The sequence below is a fragment of the Lissotriton helveticus genome, chromosome 12 (assembly GCF_964261635.1).
Source record: "Lissotriton helveticus chromosome 12, aLisHel1.1, whole genome shotgun sequence".
NCBI lineage: Eukaryota > Metazoa > Chordata > Amphibia > Caudata > Salamandridae > Lissotriton > Lissotriton helveticus.
The window spans coordinates 151,511,297-151,536,260 of NC_136073.1; the positions used below are offsets into that span (position 1 = coordinate 151,511,297).

Below are 24,964 nucleotides of genomic sequence, written 5' to 3' on the forward strand. Positions count from 1 at the left end.
TCTCAACATTGAGCATACAGTTGTCATAGCATACATTGACATTGTCTTTTGTGATATTGACGCAGTCATGCTTGCCTAGGTCATTGAATACATTGACATTGTTTCTACTGGTAACACCATTGTCATTCATGCATGGGTCATGGCATACATTGACATTGTTACTGTTGGTATCAACACTGTTGGGTGGGCATACATTGGCATTGCATTTATGGGTATTGACATGGCTATGCAGGCACATATTATGGCATATATTGACATTGCATTTATTGGTATTGCCATTGTTGGCCCTCCACATATGATATTCATTGACATCGTATTTACCCATTCCAACATACTTGTGGAGTAAAAGGGGTATATTGAAAGGGTCAGTATGCATTTCCGATCATAGCTAATGATGTGAGACCTCAGTATGTCTTCTACTTCAAATGGGGGCTGGTGCGTTAACTTTTTCAGGAAAAAGTGGATGGGTCTTGAGGGTCAAGAAGATTCTGCCACACTTTCTATTGCCCCTATAAATAAAATAATTCAGTTGGGTTAATGAATCAATCAATCCATCAAGCGTTTGTTAAGCACTACTACTCACCCGTGAGGGTCTCAAGGTGCTGGGGGAGGGGTGTTTCACAGGTTCCAGTCCATCAAGGAGGGGGTCTGTCAGCGAGCCAGGTTTTGAGGTTTCTTGTGAAGATGGGAGAGATGTTGTCTGAGGTGGAGAGGGAGGGGTTCCAGGCTCTGGCTGCGAGGAAGGAGAAGGAGCGGCCGCCTGATCTGGTCTTTCTAGTGTGGGCGACCACAGTGTAGGAGAGCTGGACTGGTTGTGGGGTCCTTTGGGGTGGGTGAAATTTGAGTCAGCTATTCAGGTATGCTGGTCCAGTGTCATGGAGTGCCTTGTGAGCGTGGGTGAGCTTCTTGAAGGTGACTCTAGCTTCGATGGGGAGCCAGTGGAGTGGGCACAGATGCTGGGAGAGGTGGCAGTGTCTTGGCAGGTTGAGGATATCAATCTGGCGGTGGCGTTCTGGATGTTCTGTAGCTTGCATGTGAGGTTTTTGTTTATTCTGCCGTAGAGTGAGTTGCCATAGTCTAGTCTGCTGGTGACCAGGGCATGAGTGAGGGTCTTTCTGTGTTCAAGTGGGATCCATTTGAAGGCCTTGCGTAGGAGGCGGTGGAAGCAGGAAGACGAGATGGCGTTGATCTGGCGGTCCATTTTAAGTTCGGAGTCCAGGATGATTCCCAAGTTGCTTGCATGGTCCGTGGGGGTGGGTGGGCTTCTGAGGGTGGGGGGCCACCAGCTTTCGTTCCAGGCATCAGGGTGTGAGCCCATGATGAGTACTTCTGTTTCTTGGTGTTTAGCTGAAGGCATCTGTTTTTCATCCATTTGGCGACGGCTTCCATGCCTTCTTGAAAATTGTGACTGGTGGTGTTGGGTTAGTTGGATAGGGAGAGGATGAGTTGGGTGTTGTCTGCGTATGACACAATGTGAGTCCATAGGTTCTGACGATGGGGGTGAGCAGAGCTATGTAGATGTTGAAGAGCGTAGGGCTGAGGGATGAGCCCTGGGGGTCTCCGCAGGTGGTTGCTGTAGGGTCCGAGAGGAAAGGGGGAATCTGACCCTCTGCGTTCTGCCATAGAGGAAGGAGCAGATCCAGTCGAGGGCCTTGTCTTGAATCCCTGCATCGTGGAGTCTGCATACTAGGGTGCCGTGAGCGACTGTGTCGAACGCCACTGAGAGGTCGAGGAGTATGAGGGCTGCTGTTTCTCCTTTGTCCAGAAGGGTGCGGATGTTGCGGCGAGGAGGGTGGTTTCCGTGCGGTGTTTTTTTTTCTGAAGCCGGATTGGGAGGAGCTGAGGATGTTGTGCTCTTCGATGAATGTGGCGAGTTGGCAGTTGGTGGCTTTCTCTATGACTTTTGCTGGGAAGGGGAGCAGGGAGATGGGGCTGTAGTTTCTTGAGGAGGGGGTTAATCTTGGCGTGTTTTCAGTCGTCGGGGAACAAGGCGGTTGCCAAGGAGTGGTTTATGGTGTAGCAGTGCATGGGTGTCATGGTGTCGGCGGCTGAAAATGTGGTGGGGGCAGGGGTCCGTGGGGGCCCCGGAGTGGATTGAGTTCATCATCTTCAGTGTGTCTTTGGTGGTGAGGGCTGTCCATTTGCCGATCGTTGGCTTCATGGTGTCGGGGGTGATTGCTGAGGGTTCAGTGTGTTGGTTGTCTTTGTCAAAATTGTCATAGATGATCTTCATTTTGTGGTGGAAAAAGGTTCTTTGCTGTTGTGTGCGTTGGAGGAGATGCTGTCTTCGATCGATTTTTTCCATGTTTTCCTGATGAGTTGATGGTGGACTTTGGTGGCGGCTCTGAAGTTGTTGTGGGCTTCTGTGGATTTGGTGTTCCTCCAGTCTTTTTCGAGGCGGCGGCAAGTGCGTCAGAATTCTTGAAGTTTAATGGTAAACCATCTCGCTTTTTTGTCGTGGGGTTTTTGTTCTTCTTAAGGGGGGCTAAGGTGTTGGCGCTGTCGGTGATCCATTTGTGCAGGGTTCGGGATGCAACATTGGGGTCGTCGTTTTCCGTGACGGTAAGGGTGGAGTTGCTAAGTGATGAGGTTAATTGGTCCAATTTCTTCGTGGGAGCAGGTGCTAATGTCTGTGGATGGTGGGTGTATGAAGGTAAAGTGGACGCATCGATGGTCGGTGCATAGGAGTTCGGCGGTGTGTCTGAAGGTGATGAAGTTTCCTGTTGTGAACAGGGGGTCCAGGGTGTGGGTGCGTGGGTTCAGTCATGATCTGGCAGATTCCTATGTTGTGGAGGTTGTCCAGAAAGGATATGGTGCAGGGGGTCGAGTTAGTTGTCGAGGTGGAAGTTGAGGTCTCCCAGCAGGGTGTAGGGGGTGGATGCAATGGCCTGTGGGGAGATGATGTCCGTGATGGATTCGGAAAAAGGTCAGCGGGTTCCAGGGGGTCGGTAGATGATGGTTCCTCGGAGGGTGGTGATGGGGCTGGCCAGTATTTTGAAGTGAAGGTGTTCAATCAGGTCTGTAGGCTCGTCGGGGAGTGTGCTAAGGCGGTGGGTGGATTTCTAGACAATAGCGATTCTTCCTCCCGGGCAGTTGGGGAGGTCCTTCCTGTAATCCTGTATCCTTGGGGATGGCAATGGCGATGTCCCAATTCCGAGGAGGTGTTGGTCCAGGTTTCGGTGAAGAATGTTACGTCTGGGGTGGTGCTGTCAAGGAGGTCCCAGATTCTGGCGGCGTGTTTGTGGAGGGATCGGACGTTGAGGAGGATGCATTGCAGGGTCTTTGATTCAGGTGTGTTCTTGCGGGTGGGTTGCACTGGGTCTGTGGTTTTGGCAGTGCTGCAGGTGTCCGTGGGTGTCGGCCGGTGATGCTTGCTTTTAGTTGTTATTGCTGCCTGGGTTGAGGGCATGGAGTGTCGCCGGGTTGTAGCATTCGTGGTGCGGAGTGCAGGGTTCCTGGCGCTGGTTGCGGTTGGGTCGCGGATGGGCACAAATGGGCGTGGGGAGGGGAACAGGATTGGTCACACTGGTTGTGCTGGGGGAGGGGCCGCGGGGGCAGCAGCAACGGGGAAAAACAGGCAGGAAAGGAGAAATAAGGGAGGAAAAAAGAAGAAAAAGAGTGAAACATGGCAGAAAGCAGAAAAAGCACAGAAAGCAGAAAAGTGCAGAAACAATCTGAAAAAGGGTGAAAAACAAGTGAAAAACAGAGCGGACAACGGAGCAAGGCAATGGAGAACAGAGGTCCACTGGACCACTAAGGGAAATAAGGAAAAAGCGGAAAAAATTATAATAGGTAGGAAAAGTGAAGAAACAGAAAAAGACAGAGGGAGAAAAAAACAAGTGAAAAAAATGGAGACGAGAGCGGTGCGAGGCAGAGGAAAACAGCAGTCCATTGGACCCCTAGGGAGGCTAAGGGAAATAGGGAAAAAGTGAAAAAATTAGAACAAGGTAGGAAAAGTGAACACACGGAAAAAGACAGAGGGAGAAATAAACAAATGAAAAAAAAGGAGAATAGAGCGGGGCAAGGCAGAGGAGAACTCCACTGGACCACCAGGGATGAGGTGCGGGTGAAACTGCAGGTGGAGGAGGGCCTCAAACATTAGCACACGAGAGTGCAAGTGAAGGGGCACACCACACTTAATGGTGGAGCTGCGAGGGAGGGGGAATGAGTAATGGGATCTCCTCGTTGAGGCCAGTCTTGTGTGTCTTTAATTTATACACCAATCATTGTTCCTTTTCCAGAAGTGATTTTGTAATTTCAGTGTTTTGTGGCAATTTGTTCAGTACAGCTAATTTTCATCTGTGTGTTTCCCACGGTAATAAACTGTCAACATTGCAGATGCATTTTTGCAGTAGATGTAACTTCTGTGTTACTCAATCCTTCTATTTATTTTCTGGTCATTATACCTACATAGCATTGCCTGCAAGGGCACTCAATGAGGTAGACCATGTTCTCATAATAACAGTTGGCGAGCATCTACTGTTCTACAAAGAGAAGAGAGGGGCCACCCTCACACCAAAGGGACAGGGCACCAAAGCGGATGTAAGTCAGATGAGAATGTAAATGTACAGGAATTTATATAGCGCAAATCACCAAGCGGTTTCTAAGCGCTTGCTTAGGGAACCCGTCCTGGTATTCCCCGGTGAGATAACCCCGGCAGGGTATCCGCAAGGTGAAAGCCAGGCATTCCGCCGCGAGGGGCCGTTGTGGAGATTAAGCAAGCAATTTCCCAGAGTCGCAGAGTGTGAACCCGTGAATCGAGTAGGCACCGGAGCAAGAATTGTCGAGTCCATGGACATTTTAGGACTCAAGACCCCGCCGAGCCGGGAATTGAACCCTGGTCCCGGACTGACCTCTGCTTCCAGGTCTGCCTCCTCTAACCAGTGAGCCACACTTCTTCCCTTTGGGTTCATCCACACTCCAACACTAATTCACGGCTTGCACCATTCATCCATTCAAATATCAAACTAATATCACCAAGATAACACCTTGATATCATGTGTACAAAAAGATATTGGGCCAGATGTAACCAAATTTTATTACAGTCTACAGTCCGAACTGCTGATCAGAATTACACCAAATTTGGCAAAAGGGTAGCTCTTAGCGCAGGAAGCACCCTTTTTTAAAATGGTGTAAATCTGTTGAGTAGTTCCTGAGAAATTCATAAATAAAATTATTTTGATGTCAGAGCCGAGAAGGATTTGCAACTTCTCCAGTGCAGAAGCTTCATTCTGATTGGCTTCCAACACTCCAAACCAAGAAGTGTGTGTGTGTGTGGGTGTGCCAGTAGGTAGTTATAGTTAGGACCTTGTTTTTATTTATAAAGTGTTTTTTCATTTGCCAATATCTTTGGTGCCATTTGATGAATTTTCGCAAACGTTTCAAAACTAATGGCTCATTCAAGTCAGCTCCTGTCTTGAAAGTTTTGGGATGAATCACCATGGGGAGGGGCAAGAAAAAAGGGGGTCCCAAAACGTATTCCCCCACGTTAAGTTCCATCGGAACTTTAGACATGGCGACAGCCCTATCTGCTGAATGGAATGACACCAAATTTGGCAAAAACTTAGCTCTTAGTTCAGAAAGCAACCTTTTTTTTAAATGGTGTAAATCCGTTCAGTAGGTCCTAAGAAATTCAAAAGATAAAACATTTTGATGTCAGAGCCGAGAAGGATTTGTGGCTCCTCCAGTGCACGATCTTCATTCTGATTGGCTGCCAACACTCCAAACCAAGAAGTGATGGCACCCATTTTGTGACTCGGTAGAACTGAGTCACAAGAAAACAGTAGAAAAAAAGATTAAAAACAAGGAAAATGGGCAGGGTAGAAACACCCTCACCCCCTAGGCCTGCTCAGGGGGTCTCACAAGGACCCCCAGGACCAAAAAAAGCATATACAAAAATAAAGTCAGCCGAATATGTGGTAGGTGCGCGAATCCGGGCCCAAGAAAAATAAATAAAGCACAGGCTCCCGCGCTTCATTTTCTATAAGCCCTCGCTGGGTCAGGTCCCGGGGGTAATGCCTAATTATGTAGTGGGGCCCCGCAGCCCTGGGGACCACCCCCTCCCCAGGGCTTATTTAAAAAAATGCATGGGGCAGCTCCCGCCCCCCCCACGCTGCCCCGGGATCAGCCACCTCCCCGGGGCATTGTTATTTTAGACCGGGGGCCTTGTGGGCCACCCCAAGCCGCGGTGATCACCACCTCCCCGGGGCTATATTTTATATAGGTTGGGGAGCCTCATGGGTCCCCTAAGCCCTGGGGACCACCACCTCTCTGGGGCTATATGATTTAACCTTGACCTGACCTGCAGCGTGATTGTATAGCACGCTGCGCTTAGAGTGGCAACAGTGTTACTTTCGGCTTGTACTTTTAAGAATTCCCGTTTTTGTCATTTTTTTTCATTTCCTTTCTTTATTCCCCTGGTTTTAACTGCTGGCCCTCTTACTTGCACTATAATATTGGTAAACTCACCGCTTCTTTTGCGGGTCCCTTTTCCATCTCCACTACTACGGCGGACATCTTGGGGGGAGAGAAGGACGCCTGGCGGCGCCATCTTTGTTGACGGTCTAGTCGTCAGAAGGACACTAGACCTTTATTTAAGGCGGGTAAATCTAGTGGCAATCCTTGACCTGACCTGCAGCGTGATTGTATAGCGCGCTGCACTTAGAGTGGCAACAGTGTAATTTTTGGCTTGCACTTTTAAGAATTCCCGTTTTTGTCATTTTTTTCATTTCTTTTCTTGTTCCCCGGGTTCTAACTGCTGGCCCTCTTACTTGCACTATAATATTGGTAAACTCACCGCTTCTTTTGCGGGTCCCTTTTCCATCTCCACTACTACGGTGGACATCTTGGGGGGAGAGAAGGACGCCTGGCGGCGCCATCTTTGTTGACGGTCTAGTCGTCAGAAGGACGCTAGACCTTTATTTAAAACGGTCATGCAGACACGCAGCGGGCACGCGCAGGGGGCTTGCCGGACTTCCGCCGGAGTTACGCCTGAGTTCAGCACGTCTGCGCCTGTCCGCGCTCGGCCGGGCACAGGGGCCTGGACTCCTGGCCGGCGACAGGTATTTTCTTCTAGAGAGCTACATCATCTAGATATTGGTGGGCAGATGCTTTATCCCACTATCATGGCTAAGCTAGAGGATATGAATATCCTACGACCTCTTAGTGGGAGGTCTAGGACCTACCCGCTCTCTTTGAAGCTAACCAGTCTGAACACAAGGTCGCTTCATAAGCACCATCTTGAAATCTTCACCCTTCTTCAGGATGAGGATATTGATGTTTTAACTCTTACGGAGACATGGTTGGGCGACAATTCACTGCCTGATATTATAGCTGCCCTCCCCAATGAATATGATGCGGTATGGCACAATCGTGCTGATAACGCTCGGGGGGGGGGGGTTGCAATTTTGTTTAAAAAATACCTAACGGTTGTTAAAATTGCGGCCGAAACTGTAGATCTAGCTAACATACTTGGAGTGAAGATTACCTTGAATAATTCATGCCTTGTGGTCCTTACAATTTACCGTCCTCCTAATTCCACCCCAGCATTTAACGATTTATTCGCCCCTATCATGTCTGATATCTGCACAAGATACCAAAGAGTTGTGGTAACCGGGGACTTTAATGTGCATTGGGATAAAGCCCACAAAGACCCGGCAACTCGACATCTGGAGACTGTTATGTCCTCACTTGGTATTAAACAGCTTGTAGATGCCCCCACACATATCAAGGGGCATACCCTTGATCTCATCTGGACTTCAGATCCAAAGGTAACCCTTGTGGATATCCTACCCTGTATTTGGTCGGATCATCATTTGGTGAATTGTGATATTGCCATTGACGGTTATTTGGCCCAAAAACTTCCAAAATTGAAACAAGTTCGTCAATGGATAAGAGTTGATTCACAATCTTTGACCAATATGCTTCCTTGATATGTCCAATCATTGGTCTCTAGTGGGGATTTAGATCAGGACTATAGGGACATAATGTGGAATCTGAGTCAGGCGATTGACCAGATAGCACCCGAGAAACTACAAAAACAAAAGGAGTAGGACAAGGCGCTCCATGGTTCACTTCGCTGCTGAGGGATCACAAAAAGAAGCTTCGTCATCTAGAAAGGAGTTGGAGGAGAACCAAAGACGGTATAGACGGGGAACAGTATAAAATCTCACTCAACTCATATAAAAAGCTTATTCTGGCAGCAAAAGCAGAATATTACGAAACCCGCATAAATCAGGCCGAGAATACTCAGAAAGAAACGTTTAAAATCTTAACAGAGTTGAGTAAAAAACCAGAAACGACTGAAATAATAATAAACTGTAACACCTTTCGACATTATTTTCTTGAGAAGGTGGAGACTATTCTTTCTGAGATGAAGAACAATACCTTGAGCGGCCCTCTTCAGTCACAGGAAGCCCAAATCTCATCAGAAGCCTCTATTTCAAGGTTCCCAGAGATAGACTCTCTAAGTCTTGAGCAGCTCATGAGTAGAACCAAGTCAGGTTCCCCGGCAGACCCGTGTCCCCCCAGGGTTTTCTGTCTGGCGCGTCCTATTTTAGAAGATCATATTATCTCCCTTCTTAATAGCTCAATGGAGACTGGCCATTTACCATCGAGTTTTAAGGAGGCACGAGTTAAGCCTTTGATAAAGAAGCCAGGAGCCGACCCGGCTATTTAAAAAAAACTATAGGCCGATATCCCAATTGCCTTTTCTGTCCAAAGTTTTGGAACAACATGTGCTGAAGTCTCTTTCCTTATTCTTGGAGTCACACCATCTACTCCAGGCAGGGTTTCGTGCACATCACAGCACCGAGTTGGTGATGCTCTCGGTGCAGGATGAGCTTAGTGGTAAGGCTGACAGTAAGAAACCGAGCGCCCTGATACTTTTAGATCTATCAGCGGCGTTCAATACTGTCAGCCACTCCCTGCTTCTGGACAGACTGGCCACTTTCGGGATAAGGGGCGTGGTCCATCAATCGCTTCAATCCTTTCTGACGGGCAGGACGCAGAGGATTCAGTTGGGGGATTGCATCTCCGATGTAGGTACCCTGGAGTGCGGAGTCCCCCAGGGCTCTGCATTATCCCCACTATTGTTTAACCTCTACTTGCAACCGTTGATTGACTCTCTAGTAAACATGGGCTGTCGCGTGTTTAATTATGCCGATGACACCCAGTTGCTACTGAGTATTGATAACACGGCTTCGGCGCAGACCAACGCTCGGAACATCCTTATATATATGGTTGGTTGGATGACTGCAAATTTGCTGAAAAAAAACCCGGAAAAAACAGAGGTTTTGGTGGTTTCGACAGCTGTTTCACCCTGGAGTGACCTGTATTGGCCCCAGGAATTAGGTCCCACCCCGATACCGAGTGACAAAGTAAAAAGTCTCGGCATTAAGAGTGACCATGAATTGTCAATGGCCAGTCAGATCTCTGCAGTAGTGGGGACGTGTACTGGCTTGATCAGACAGCTGCGCAAGTTAGCTCCCCTTCTTTCCTTGTCCATGCTCCGTATGGTTGTCTCTGCTACAATCATTTCGAGGTTGGTTTATGGGAATGCTCTCTATTTAGGTCTGCCTAAAACCTTGACCAATAGATTGCAGGTTGTCCTGAATGATGCTGCGCGACTAATCTTCAGGCTACCTAGAAGAACCCATGCCACTCCTTTATTGCTTAAGCTACATTGGCTCCCTATTGAGCAGAGGGTGGAGTTCAAAAGCCTATGCACAGCCCACAAGGCAATCTATGGGCAAGCCGCCACCTATATTAAAGAACCTCTGGAGATCTATAACCCCAAACGAACACTTAGGTCTTCTGATAACCAGCTGTTGGTCTGCCCTCGATATAAGCTAGCAACTAAGGGAGGGAGATCCTTTTCGGTTTTGGTTCCACAGATATGGAACAAACTACCAGAACCGCTTCGGAGAGAAGCAAATCTCCTGCGTTTTAGGAAGCTGCTAAAAACGCTTCTATTTAAGGAGGCGTTCGGCCCACTTAAATAGTATTGTATTGTGGGCCTCCCTTATGCTTTGAATCATTTCTGTCTGTCATCGGTCTGGAGCGCCTAGAGACCTGCAGGTGATTTGGCGCTATATAAACCGAAGTTAACAACAACAATAACAATAACAATAACAAATGCAGGTGGGCCACGCTCCCACCCTGCCATACCAAACACTTCTGCGCTTCTTGGAAGCAAAAAAAAAAAGTGGGCCAAAAGTGGCCAAGGGAAGGGGGGCCATGTGGGCCTCCTCCCATAAAAAAAAAGAAAAAGAATCCGGCAACTCGATGGAGGCCCCGCCCCCTCCATGCATGACTCTGCAAACGCGCCTCCTGTCATGGTCTGAGCTAGGGGATTATGTCCCCATTGCTAGTGAGGGTCTCTGGGGGCCAGCCATGCCACCAGGAACCTCCAGTAAGCCCCACACAGTGGGATTGCTGAGAGGTGGTTGGAGGCAATGCCCTTTTTACACCAATCTGCAAATGTGCCTCTTGGCACACTGCTGGTGTTGTGAAGGGGGAGTAGCCTCTGACCACTCTCAGTAATCCATCTATGTGTGGCTTACTGGAGGTACCAGGAGGGCTAGTTGGCACCAAGGGACCCTTCAACCAAGAGTGTGCCAGGAGGTGCGTTTGCAGAGTGGTGCACGAAGGGGAATGGTCTGTGTCCACCTCTCAGCAATCCCACAGTGTGGGGCTTACTGGAGGTAACTGGTGGGATAGTTGGCCCCAAGGGACCCCAGCAGCGGACTTTAATCCGCATGCAAGAGCACGATAGGGAGCACGTTTGCAGAGTGATGGGACAATGGCCCATGGATTGCTATAAGAACTTATCAATGCTGCTGTGTGGTACTTACTGGAGGTAATAGGAGGGGCAGTTGGCCCCCAAGGTTGTCCTTGAGGGCCATCTACCTCTCCTGTTACCTCTGCTAAGTCCCACACAGTGGGATTGCTAAGAGGTTTTCGGAGGCCGAGCCCCCCTTTCTCAACCACTCTGCAAACACGCCTTCTGGCACAGTACTGGTTGAAGGATAAAGCCCACTTTACTCCTGAGGGACATTGGGGACTAAGAAGCTCTCCTGGTCCCTCCTGTAAGTCCTACGCAGCAGTATTTCTGAACACCAGTTAAAGAAGCATTTGTAATGTTATAGGTCTTGCATTTGCAAGACTTAGAGCTATTGGTGTTGTAAATCTAAAAGTGTTTTACTAATGTGCTTTGGAGTGGAGTGAATGTACTTTGTGTGTAGTGGAATTATGTTGTATGTTGTGCAGTGAAATTATGTGGATAGAAAGTATGTGGTATTTAGTGTATAGAAATTATGTCCAGTGGGATTATGTGTTATGGAGAGTAATTATGTAGTATGGTAGTCTGTGTTGTGGAGTGGTAACCTCAGGTTTAGTCTTCTTCGTTTCCATAGAGACTAAATTATGAATTCAATGAGACAAAAAAAAGAAGGAATCACTGAGGAGCACTTCTGGACCTAGTCAGAGGTATGAGCAGGGCCACTGGAATTATGTAACTGTTTGGCTGCACCAATTTTCACACAATTATACATTTTCTGCTTTAGCCACATAATCCATCATCTGATGCATAATATGAAGATATGATCAAAAAATGCCTTGTTTTTAGCTCAAACAGCTCACATGTTACCAAAGATGCAGCGACAAATGTTACAGTGTGGTGGAAGGTCCTTTGCAAACCTAGAATGGTCACCTGTTACTTATTGCTAAATGTGGGTGTTAAATTGGTACTAATGGTGTGCAAACCACTCTTGCTTCTTTCTGGACCTCTCTTGCCTCTTTCTGCATTTCTGTTGGTTCTTTCTGCAACTTTCTTTTTTTCTGCTCTTTTTTGCCTCTTTCTGCTCATCTCTTTAATTTTCTGGACCTCTCTTGCCTCTTTCTACAACTTTGTTGCCTCTTTCTGTACCTCACTTGATTCTTGCTGTACCCCTCTTGTCTCTTTCTGTACCCCTGTTCCCTCTTTCTGTACCTCTCCTGCCTTTTACTGCGCCTCTCCTGCCTGTTTCTGCACCTCTCGTGCCTCTTTCCACACTTCACTTGCCTCTTTTTGCAGCTCTTTTGTTTCTTTCTGTACTTCTCTTGCCTCTTTCTGTACCTCTATTACCTCTTTCTTCACCACTCTTGCTTCTTTCTGTACCTCTGTTGCTTCCTTCTGCGCCTCTCTTGTTTCTTTCTGACCCTTTGTGCCTCTTTCGGTACCTCTGAGCTTCTTTCCTAACAGTGACTGTGCCCATTTATCTTAAAGTGACCAAAGTATTGACAAAGTTCAGCTGTTAAATAAAATAAATGGTATGCTCTTAACTAACGAGTGCCTCCACTGTTGCCCACAGTCCTGGTGTTGACCACCCTTTCTGCAAAATCTGGCAGTTTAGATTTTAGTGGTTGCTAGGCTAATTCTTCAGCTCCTTATGCAAAACTTCAGTTCCCTCTGGGATAAATACCTCTTGTCCAGTTATCAAATGGTTTTTACTAGGTCCTGTTGCAAAATATTTTGGGTTGGACATTGTATTTAGTAGGACTACTGGGACATATGCAAATTTGACTACCTACTGAAAATTAGCCACTGAAACAAATCCATGCCATTAGACTGTGAAAAGAAGGATGTTGGAATCCTGTTTTGAGATGGAGTGGAATTTACTCCAAGGTTAGTTAGTATGACAATATTTGGTTCAGACAAGAAGTTTAAGAAAGAAAATATGTTGCATTTTGTAATTATTTGTTTGGGCAAAAATTAGAAACAAGCCATTGGTTTGCTTATTAATTAATTAATGGTCTGTTTTTCATATATGAATAGTCAGATTAAAACAATGGAGAAATGTCATGATTGCTGATATTAAAATGCCCTGGTGAAGTACCTAGTACATCTAAATGATAAATTAATTTGCACAGTAAAATAATGGTGGGTTTCCTTGTTTTTCAGCACCACATGTACCATATCCAGGAAGAACAGGATTTGGGGGATATCCTAATAATCCGCCTTCACAAGGAGCCCTCTTCCACTTTCCCTGAGGACAGCTGGTTCTGCAACAAAGTTACTGTGGAATCTCCAACAAGAAAGATCTACCACTTCCCCTGCTACCGCTGGATTGAGGGGAACATCTCAGTAGAGCTCCCTGAAGGAACAGGTAGAAAATTACTTCAAATAGAACGGAGCACCCAAAAAAGTCACAAAGCTGATGTCTCACTGACTACTCTTATTTTTTTTATTTTTGGATTTTATGGAATAGTTTATGTGCTAATGTTGAACTGATACCCAGTTAATTCTGTTGGCAAGGCCATCACAACGTAAACATATGCAGTTAGAGTAAACAGGTACAAAAATAGTAATCATAAAAAACTTGGAGATCTTAAAGATAACCATTGTATGAGAAAATTATATCAAGTAGTAATTATGGGCCAAATGTAGGTAACTTTGAAACACCGATTCCTAAATACTGAATGTTACAGATTCGGTATTCAGGAATCGGTATTTCATATGTAGGGAATATGTAGGGAGTATTTCAAGGGTGCCAGGGTGCCCAACGGACACCCTCTGGCACCCCTGAAATGTGCATGTGTGCACATGTAGCGCACATACATGCCCTAAAAGCATGGATGTGTGCCACATGGCACACTTCAAAAAGCAAAAAAGTGCTTTTTGAAAGTAAATCGCTATTTACCACCAACTAGGAGTTGGTGGTAAATAGCAATTCCTTAAGGCTGAGGTGCACTGTTTTAAGTGCTACCTACTTTGTATGTAAGGAGTCGGTACTACCGATTTCTTAAATGCAAGGCCATAAGGAATCGGTATTAAGGAATCAGTATTTACCAATTCCTTAATACCGAATCCTCCCTACATCTCAAATGCCTAAATACTGGTTAGTAACGGTGAAATTTAACGAATTTCACGCTTACCGACCGGTATTGGCCCACATACATATGGCCCTAAATCTATAAAGATACCAGCTGCTGATATTTGGGTCAGCACAAGGCAGAATGGAGGTCAGTCTCATGAGTCAAGATTTTATAGTTACTACTGTAGAAGGAAGATTCAATAACATCACATTAAGCGGTTTTTGGCACCAGTAACAACCCCGCAATGTTGAGGCAATGCAGAGCCTCCATATTTTGATAGGATATATCTCGAATTGCCTGCTAATGGTATGTCTCCAATGTAGATGCAGGGCAGTAACATATGCTTAATTTTGCGCAGTCTAATTCAATTTGTTGACTATCATCATTTCGAAACTATAGGAAAAAAGTAGCGTTATTTAAGGCTAATGTTTCTTCAAAACATACCAGATAAACAGTGACACAAGAATTTGAAAGTAATGGTTTTAGAGCTGCCACCTTTCTACTGAATCAACGACTGTCTTTGTTTTAAAATGTATTGTTGGAGTACCATGGTTAAATGCTGCTAACTCTCAAAGGATGTAATTTTAAACAGTTGTGATTAAATTAGTTTAAAGGGCTCCAACGTTCAGTTTTGTACAAGGCTCTGTTAACAGCCCAAACAGAATAAGCCAAAGCCTTGCAAGTTTTTCAAAAGTTAACACTTTCAATGATTTTTCGAAAAGGAGTTCACTTTCAGCAGCTCCTTGTAGCGGTAAATTCATGGCCTCTGCGAACAGAGCAATTCACTCTTTTAGCCTTGACCTCCTACCTGCCACCATTACCCAAGGCCTCTGATGTCCCCACTCACCCGCCACCTTTTGCTTCCTGCACCTCAGGTTTAGCTAAGCCTCTGAGGTAGTCCACTTCACACTTGAAACTTTTGATCATGAAATGTAACTGAAGGCTCCCTATTACGTCACATTTTTAGAGGTTTTCAGACAGAGTAACAGCGTTAAGGGGCGAGGGACTTTACACCCGCCAAACTGCATTTCCTATGCCTGACAAATGTAGTGTTTACTGCTGGTCAGTGAACTCAATGGGTCAGTGAACTCAATGGGTTTGAATGAACTACTGTCATGGTAGGTCGTAAAAAGCCATTTATTTGTTTGGTGTGCATCCATCATTGTGGGAGTTTGTTTATGGAAAAGTAAAAACAAGTTGTCGCAACACAAATGTAGTCTTCTCCTATTCTGTGGGGATACTTTTATAAATAATTACTCTCCCTCACTGCCAGGATATTGCAGGTGCTCACGGACAGTAAAAAAAAAAAGATAACATGCTACCTCCCTGTTAGAAGTAGGGGTTTCTAGTTAGCAGGTTTTTACCCTGTCCTAGTAGGGACCCTGCTTCCTAGTAAGGATAAGGGGGATACACTACTTGGTGGCTTGGAATGAGCAGTCAGGCTTATCTCAGAGGCAGTGTGTGAAGCATTCGTACATAACATACAGTCATGCAGTGTAAACACTACAAATAGACACCACACCAGTTTTAGGCAAATAATTTATGTTTTTCTGAGCAGAGTCCAACATATAATAATCTAAATCTGTACTCTGAAAGAATAACCTTAAAAATCCAGTTCCTTGAAGTCGGTTACTCCTTATAGTGCTACTGAGGTGCTGTAAACAACCAAATCCAACCGGAAGGCTGAACGCATCATTGCAGGCCTGCATCGGTGTCAGAAGACTTCTAAGCAGTAAATTGTTGCTGTCCTGGCCGACTGCAGCTGTGTGTTCCAGCAGTGACGGCAGTTGAGGCTGCAGTGTGAGAGAAGCAGTGAGGTGTGCGGTGCCCTCAGGTCACGGTGCAGGCAGCAGCTTGGAGGCGGTCATCCAGCGGCATTGTAAGACCAGGGCTGTGGTGCAAAGCGGGGCGGTGCTCGTTGTGGTGCTGACGGTCACAGTGCTAGCTTTGCCGGCCATCGAGGATTAGCGGTCAATTGGGGTGGTGTCTGTGGGCTGTGGCTGCACTTTGGGAAGGGGCGCTGCTGCGTGTAGCTTATGAGCGGTACCCCCAGACCATGGTACAGACCACGATAGCAATAGTAACTGGCCACGGCATCGCCAGTGAGACCAGGGTGGCAGTGCAAGCATCGGCTCGGTGGCGGCGGTGGTTGCCGTCATCGTGTGACCAGGGATGCGTTATGAAGTGTGGGGGTGCCCTCTGCAGGGCCTTCCTGTCACAGAAACACCGGCGGTCTTGGTGACAGCATCAGGTTGCTGTTTCTCTTTGTGGCAACTGAGGTATGCGGTCCCAGAGGAGATACCCAGAGGTAAGTGAAGTCCTTGATGTCCCTGAAACGTTGTCAATAGGAGGCAAGCTCTACCTCAAGCCCTTGGAGATACTTGGCAACAAGTGAAGAAAAATCCAGTCAGGTCATTTCACTGCCCTAAGCAGAACCAGCAACTGCAGGCCAACTCAGCAAAGCAACACAACAAAGGGGCAGTACTCCTTCTGGTAACTCTTTCAGTTCTTCCCTTTGACAGGCTCCTTGATACCCATGAGTTATCTGAAGTGTTTTATCTCGCTGAGGCTTCCAACAGAAGGCAAGTTCTACTTCAAGCCCTTGGGGAAGACTATAACAGCAGAATGATGAAAGCGCATTGCAGCCCTTTTCCTGCCCAAGACTGAAGCAGCAAGCAGCAGGCCAACACAGCAGAGCATGCAGCAAAGTGGCAGTTCCGCCTGACAGATTTACAGCTCTTCTTCCTGGCAGGTTCCTTAGTTCAGAAGTAACCTAAAGTTCTGGGGTCTGGTCCCCAATATTTATAACACATTTTCCTTTGTTCTCTTTTGGCAGAAGTCTCTCAGCTCAGTCCAAACCAGGTCTGCCCTCCCCGGCCCAGCTTCCTGGCAGGAGGTGGAGACAGCATTGTGTAAGGGAGACAGGGCCTATTCAGGTGCAAGGGAAATCTCCTCCCAGCATTCTAAATTCAGACCAGGCCTATTCAAATGCTATTAAAACTCCTCCCACTACTCTGAATGCAGCCCAGGTCCAATCAGCCCAGCCCTGACTCATCTAGGAAAGACAGGACATGCCTCGACTCCCCAGTGTCTATCTTCATTGAGTGCACATCCCCATCCCCTGTCACTCCAAAACCAGACAGTCAATCCACAATCCAGCAGAGCACACAAGATGGCTACGCAAGAAAATGCCCACTTTCTAAAAGTTGTATTTTCAAACTCACAACATAAAAATCATCATTACAAAAAGACACATTTTTATGTTTTGAGTTCAGGTATACTAAACTCCATTTCTCCATCTTGTTCCCAATGGGAAGCTATACTTGTAAGATGTTACAAAGTATCCCTCATTCTATCCTATGGGACAAATAGCCTTTCAATAGTGAAAAACAAAATACACTGTATTTCCCTATCAGGACATGTCACACACCCCAGTACAAGTGTTGGTCAGGGTGGTTCTGTTCCTCATCTCGGATTGATTTTTCCTTGATTTCACATTGTTTAGACTTTTTCCAGCAAACATTTTCTTATAACAGATTTTCTGATCACGCAATGCTGGCACTGGAAATCAATTTCGGCACAAGGGCAAAGCTCCCTAAGCGTTGGACTTTAAATAAATAATACCTAAACGATGAGGATTGGGTGAAGTCAATGGGGTCCAGTTCTTAGTCTAAAATATTCAGTCTGCCGCCATAAATATAGTCTGGGACTCACTCAAGGCTTTTGTACGGGGTTTAATAATTGGAAGGGATGCAATATTCTCAAAAAAAGAGAGATCAGATAAGGTAAAATTGGAAGACAAGATTCAGGTACTCCACGAGGCATTTCCGCATAATCCCTCTGCCGTAATTAAGACCCAGCTTGATCAGGCTAAACGGGAACTCAGCTCTTTTTATTATACCCAAAGCGAGACTGTCTATCAACAGTATTGTCAGAAGACGTATGAGGAGAGTAATTTTACGGGCAGGCTCCTGGCGTGGCAGGCCAGAGAGCAGGCGGCAGCTAATCATATTAAAGAATTGACTTACCCCCTCACTGTCTTGTGTACAGAGGACCCGGTGAAGATCGGAGATATGATGTTTAATCATTACTCTTCTATCTATGGTAGGCTTAAGACGGTGGATGATCATTTATTAGAAAGATTTCTCCAGTATAATCCGCCTCCTATACTCCCGGAAACAGAGAAATTATCTATGATTAATCCTTTTTCTCTGTAAGAGCTAGAGGAAGTTGTCCAAAGCCTACCCAGTGGTAAGGCCTGTGGCCCGGATGGCCTCCCTTCCGAATTTTATAAAGTTTTTTTTGGATCTTTTTCTGATTTTTTTCTTCAATTAATTAATGCAATGGTAGAAGGGGGTAGTCCCAGAATCTTTCAGACAGGGGAATATAGTTATCTTTGTAAAGAAGGATAAGAACAGCAGGGATCCCAATTCTTATCACTCAATAACACTGCTCAACTCGGACTACAAGATCGTCACTAAGCTTCTGTCACTTCGGTTTAATAAGTATCCGGCGAATTTGATCCATTCGGATCAAAATGATTTTATCGCCGGCAGACAACTTGCTACTAATACTCACTTTTTGACAGAGGCTTTGGATTATTTTGACACGCAGAGGATTCCAGCCTTAGTTCTACTATTAGACGCCGAAAAGGCTTTTGACCTTGTGGTTTGGGAGACACAGTTTACAATTTTGCAGCATTTCGGCATTCCATCTCAGATTATATGTTTGATCCGTAATCTGTATACCAATGCGGTCGCCAATGTAGTTATTAACACGGCAGTGGCAGGGTCGTTGGTAATAAAACGATTCACAAGGCAAGGGTGCCCTCTATCGCCAGTTCTGGTTGCTTTTTTTATCGAGCCCTTGGCGATAGCCATTCTGAACTGCGTTGAGATTTGCCCACCAATTCCATCAATGCCAAAATTAAAATTGTATGCAGATGACATAATGCTCATAATAACACCAAGAATTGAGGTTCAAGCCAAAGTCTTCGAGCTGTTTGAAGACTTTGAGGCTTAAGGCGGCTATCGTATTAACAAAGGGAAGATCAAAGTTTTTCAGTGTGGGAGGGTATCTTTAGATTTGCATCGCGATATCCTTGCCTCTGTCAATACCAATCCAAAGAGATATTTAGGGGTATTTTTTTCTGAATCGGTTAACGATCTATATGATTTGAATTTTGCCCCTCTTCTTAAGAAGGTTCAGGGCCTGCTTACTCGATGGAGTATGCTACCCCTCTCCATCCTGGGGCGAGTGGCCTTAATTAAAATGTCTGTTCTTCCTTTATTTAATTTTCTTTTTTCTGCTATACCATGCACTTTATCTGGTTCTTTTTTTTCTGAGGTAGAGTCTATGTTTACAGCCTTTCTCTGGGCAAAGAAAACACCCCGCATAGCACTGAGCACTTTATATGAAGATGTGGATCAGGGAGGGCTAGCTCTACCCAACCTTAGGGAATACTATTATGCGTATTTTGTACAATATTGATCCAGATTTAAGGTTTTGCCAAATCCAAAACTTTATTGTAATGATTTTATGAATTTGTTTTGTAAAGACAGTCAAATCCATTCCCCCTTGCTGATTTTTAGATCCCCGAAACTGGTTCGTTATAAGTGCCTTCTCAGGTTTTTAAAAAAACTACAGGCTTTGTTCAAAAAGTACTTTATCCCAGCAAATAATTCAGTCACATTGCTAGAAGAAATCCTTCCTCTGGTGGGGTAAGAGAACCTTTACATCTGGCATCAAAATGGGCGGTGGCTGGATTTACTAAAGTGTTGGATTTCTTGCGAAATGGTAAATGGGCTACAGTAGCTGAAATGGTACAATTAGTCCCGAATGATTTTATTTTGGCTAACTCTTATGGCACTTTATATAAATATCTTATAGAAATTGATGTTTCTCTTTTATTTGAACAAAGAAAGTTGGTAAATGAATTACTAGTGAGGGCATCGGATAAGAAACCAGGTGCTTGGAAGAAATATTCAGCTTCAATTAAGGGAGTTGATCTTGAGCTAAAAGCTATTAAAAAATGGTCGGATCACGAAAAAGTTGAGATGTCAATCCATATATGGTCAACTATTAATAAACTTAACTTTAGTACAATGAGGGGGGCAAATTGGCGTAGGATGTTGTTTTTTTAGTAAATGGTTATTATATCGAACCCTCATTATTTATCTAAAATATATCCCAACTAGTCCTCTCCATGTTTTCGTTGCACAAATCATTCATTTGCCAACTGGTCTCATATCATGTTGAGCTGTCCCCAAATTCATAAGTATTGGGTAGATGTATTTAGCTATTTGGGATATGAATGTAACATCCAATTAGCAGCGAATGATAAATTAGTTCTTTTGGGATTTGATCCTGACCTTTCTTTTGTGGACCCGATGATTAAATTCCTATATATAGCAATGGCAGTAGCTAGGTTGCTCCTATTGCAATAATGGCGAACAGACTTGATTCCCTCGGTTTTGGAGTGGGGTCATAAGATGAAATTAGTGAAGAAAAGCAAATGCACTTTTGCACTTCGAAGGGGAAGTATGAGGAAATTTAATAAGATATGGGGCAGCTATTTTGATTAATGGCAGAAGGGGGATACTGTCTTTTCATAATTCATTTGTAGGATGGGTGGGGTTTTTTGAAATTTTAGATGATCCTTATTGTACAAATGCATGTTATTGATCCTTGTGGTGTGTATTACGAATGTATTATTTGCATATTATGAATTGGGTGTAATGATGCAAATGTTTCTATGTTTTTGGTAAAAATGTCCGGCTTCAATAAAAAATATTTTAAAAAAAATGTCACACACCCCAGTTCATGTCCTACCTTTCACATACATTGCACCCTGCCCAGAGGGGTACCTTGGGCCTAGCTTAGGGATGACTCACATGTAACAAAATGGAAGGCTAGGGCCTGGCCAGTGGATGCACTTGCCAGGTTGACATGGCAGTCACAATTGCGCTTAGACACTGCAGTGGCAGGCCTGAGAACCCTCTGAAAGGCTGCTTGTGTGGGTGGCACAATCAGTGCCCCGGGCTGTCTAGCAGCATTTGCAGGCCCTGGGCACACACAGTGCAATATACTGGGGACTTAAAGGTAAATCAAAATAGTCAAACATGCAAACACCAATCCATAAACATAATTTACCTGGAGAGCATATGCACTTAGGCACTGATTAGCAGTGGTAAAGTACCTAGATATTTAAAACCAACAAAAACAGGAGGCCCAAAAAGCAAAACGTCAGGGGGTAAACCAGCCAAAAAAGCCAAGTCTAACCCCCTCCCCCCCTCTAAATAGGTCAGATGGTCTGATGGCTCATCTTCAATGGCCCATAAGCCCTGGGACTGTAGGTGGAAGGTGTATGCCAAAGGAGTAAATTTTACTCTTTCGGCCTAAGTCTGCTGGTCAACACAACATAAAATTGGGAGAGTGGACGGATAGTTTGGCAAACAGGTACTCCTTTACCTTCACAGTTGCAATGGAGTGACCTGTCTGCCAAACTCTAAATCAGGCCTATAATGTACATCTAATTCCACCTCTAGTATAAACCATTTATTGTGCAATGCAGATCAAATACACAGATGTGATGTGTTCTGCATTTTTTATGCAGAAATAATTTACATATAAGTCAGCAAGGTTTTTCCTGAATCCATAACAGATTATAACTACATCATTTGCATGCTAGGTATGAGGGAAAACTCTGGTCTAGTATTCATCCTCACTCAAAACAGGGTCTCCTCCTGCTTGTGGTTAGTGGGATCAGCCATCAACCTTTCAGTTGGTTGAACTGAATGGCAATGCCATGTGGCAAACAAGTGGCACTGGGTAGTTGGGCCCACAGTAAATAAACCAAAGCCATGTTCTATCATTATTGGGTAACCATGCCATGTAAACTATAGAATAAGTGGTAGTTCGTAGAATAGCATGTCTCCTCTTGGTCGCAGGAGATGAGAGCCCCTCCCACTGAGGGCAAAAACTTGTGAAAAGCAAATGTTATTAATGTGCATATACTTATGTAATTGTAAAAGAGCTTTGAAGAAAAATGGCATTGTTCTCTTCAAACTTGTTGGTTGCTTGGACGATGGGTAGGCTCTCACATCACAGCACATTTGCATCATCTTCATACTGTAAATCTTGTGTATTTTCATTCAGCTACTTCCGAAAGCTACCGGACATGACAATGTACAGTTGGATAAAGGGAAATTTAGAAATTAGAACCCAATCGGATAGGAAGGGACTGTGTCAGACATTCATTGTAAGTATCCTGTGGTCTGGGATGACAAAAGTGGTTGGGTTCAGATCTCCAATTGGGGGAAGATGGTTCAACACTCAGGGGACCTGCATTGTCAGAAAGCTGTCACCAGGTGTCATTCTTTCAATTGGTCAATAATGAATCAAGAGCGTAGTTAATAATCTTAGATTTGTGGCTGAGGATTAGTATGGTCTATTTGTGGCGGTATTGTGGAACATTGACCCAGTTGACTTTATGGACTGTGCAGTAAAACTTGGATATGATCCTGAATTCCACTAGAAGCCAATGACAAACGTTTATGGACAGCTTCATAATGTCTTCACCAGTAGCAGCCAGTGTTGGAGGAGAGTGGTGGGGCAGGGGACGGGTGGAGGGGAGGTGAGGGCATCGGGGTGTGCAACGATCAACAAAAAAAACGTAGCTTCTACCTGCAGCCTGCCTCATTTCTGTGTAAAACACTTCTTGTGGCTCTACTGCAGACAAAGGCTCCCAGACTCCCCTGTGGCCAATCTTGAAGATCAGCTTCAGGATTAGCCTGAATGCTGATTATTTGTGCTCCCAGGGAGACTGGGAGCCTGTACTTTCTGTCGCCAACCCAGCAATGCAGCTGAGTTGGAGAAGGCTTCAGTGCTGATGACGGTTTGACCAAAACTCTGGGAAGCAAAATAAAACTATAATAAACCTGTGTTTATTATCGTTTTATTTTACACTGCTGGCAGGGAGGCAACACTCCTCTGCCATAGTGGAGGATCCGAATCTGGTCGTCATGTTTGATGAAGTTCATGAACAGCCTAACTACCTAGTTCTGTAGCCTGGAAATTGGTTTCTCAGAGGGGCTAGCAAACTGATGCTGCAATAGTCACATGAGCTATGTCCAGCTCTTCTTAACTACATTTAATGCTGAGTTTGGAGTGCTGGAAGACTGAAATATGGGGCTCTGCAGATTGATAACCCTGACGAATATGTTGGTTGTGGATAGGACAGCGGAAGAGTAGGGGGGAGAGTAGAGGAACTACTTTTCAGAGTCAAAAGCATCCTCCTGATCCTGGCATTCTGCCATCTTCCTTGAACAAGCTTACAAAATTAAGCATGAACACTTTCTAGGAGGGAACTGAACCACAACTAGGCCTTGAGCGATTTTTAATGTGTTACTTTTTAATTATTTCCTTCTCTGCCTGCGACAGATTAACCTCACTTGTATCAGTTCTTCATTTCATATATTCGCTAGACAACTTAATCCAAGGCTTGGGTCTTTATGTAAAATTTTCCATTTCTTCTTTGAAAGACTTTACTAAACATCAATATTCTCTTTTTTTGAGCAGCTTCCCTGGCCTCTGCAGAAAATCTCAATCCGCTCCTCCTAAAGTGGAGAGAGAATGAGTTGAAAGAGAGACGAGAGACCTACAAGTGAGTTATTGTATGTTATTTGAATAACATAGCACTAAAACCTAAGCAACTGAAATACAACAAACTTAACTCTAGCTTTGTATTTTATAGCTGCTATTTGCTTTCCTGCTAGCGCGCCCTACTTTACAGCACTTCGATGATGATAATTTACAAAAATAAAACTATTGACATAAGTATTTTATACCGAGTACATAAATAGAAATACAAAGTAGCACTCATGGGAAGGTTTTAGTTAGGTGGGGGGGTATTTTCTTCACAGTCAACAATGATAGCTGTGGTTTCTTCCACTGGTGATCTGATTCCCTGTACAAGATCTCAGGTAGTTTACCATCACATTAGAGAGAGTCGGCCTCAACCTCCCCTCCTTTAAACCAATATTGGGCCTCCTGATCAATGTGTATAGAATTTTAGGAAGGCTATTCTATGCAGAAAAAACACAAGGGACACTGCAGATTTAGAAATAATGTACTAGGGCGAACGGTGAAGATCCCACCCCACATTACTACTTCAGCCATTAGGCGCCAACTTACAACATTCCTCAAGTTCTCAAAAAAGACCTTTAGCCGCAGCTACAGCCCAAACTGCTGAACGGAATAGCACCAAATTTGGCAAAGAGTTAGTACTTGGTTTAGCCTTTTGCTTATTTGGTGTAAACCCGTTCAGTAGTTCCAGTTAAAGTCATTTATATATCTATGGGCTCGGAGGGTCCGCGTACCTTAAGCGCAGACTGCATGCACCCTGCCGTGCACAAGCTGTATTTTAATTGGCTGTCAACACTCCAACAATAACACCACAGAGAGAGAAAGGGTCATAGGGAAATTTAAAGACCTGCCCAGGTTCACATCCCCTTGTACTATAATATAATAAACAGAACAAAACAGGGGTCTGGATGCCAATACTATAGCGGGCTAACCTCAACTCCTCACAGAGTAAGTCGGAACACAAGTCACATGGAAGCCCATAAAGACAGAACAAGCAAGAAAAAAGAGCTAAAAGGTAAGTGATTTGTAGTGAGATTCAAAACCAATTGAATGGATTCCCATCAATGTATCATAGTGACCAATCTTCTCACTTGGTCATCCTTCTATCAGGATGGTATGTCTCTTGATCATAGAGACTTATTGCCATTCCAAAGATAATACACTGGATTGGATCAGACCCACAATCACTTTTAGGCAGAGAATGAATTGCTAGACAGTTGATCACCTGGGAATACAGTGCAGTGCAGGACACAAAGATAATGTGTGGTGATTAAAATACGGTGATGAGGCCAAAAAGGAAAACATTTTATTAGAATACAGACTCATCCCCTAATTAAAAGCAGAACAGTGCAAGGGGCAGTTTAAACAAATAGCTGCAAACGAAAGGCCATCATGTTTCAGCCAGTCGGGAACAAATCCCTAGGCTTTCTTCAGGGCCTCTGCTCTCAAACTTTGCTACTGCAAA

General features: G+C 44.9%; 1 protein-coding gene across 2 annotated transcripts in view; it reads left to right on the forward strand.

Moving 5' to 3' along the window:
- The window catches only part of LOC144797739 (hydroperoxide isomerase ALOXE3-like), a 408,992-nt gene that overhangs the window by 38,398 nt on the left and 345,630 nt on the right, over positions 1–24,964 (forward strand). For both annotated transcript variants that reach the window (XM_078668481.1, XM_078668482.1), the window contains exons 2-3: positions 12,941–13,145; positions 23,434–23,518. In XM_078668481.1, the coding sequence (XP_078524607.1) occupies positions 12,941–13,145; positions 23,434–23,518 (290 nt within the window). The remainder of the gene's footprint in view (positions 1–12,940; positions 13,146–23,433; positions 23,519–24,964) is intronic.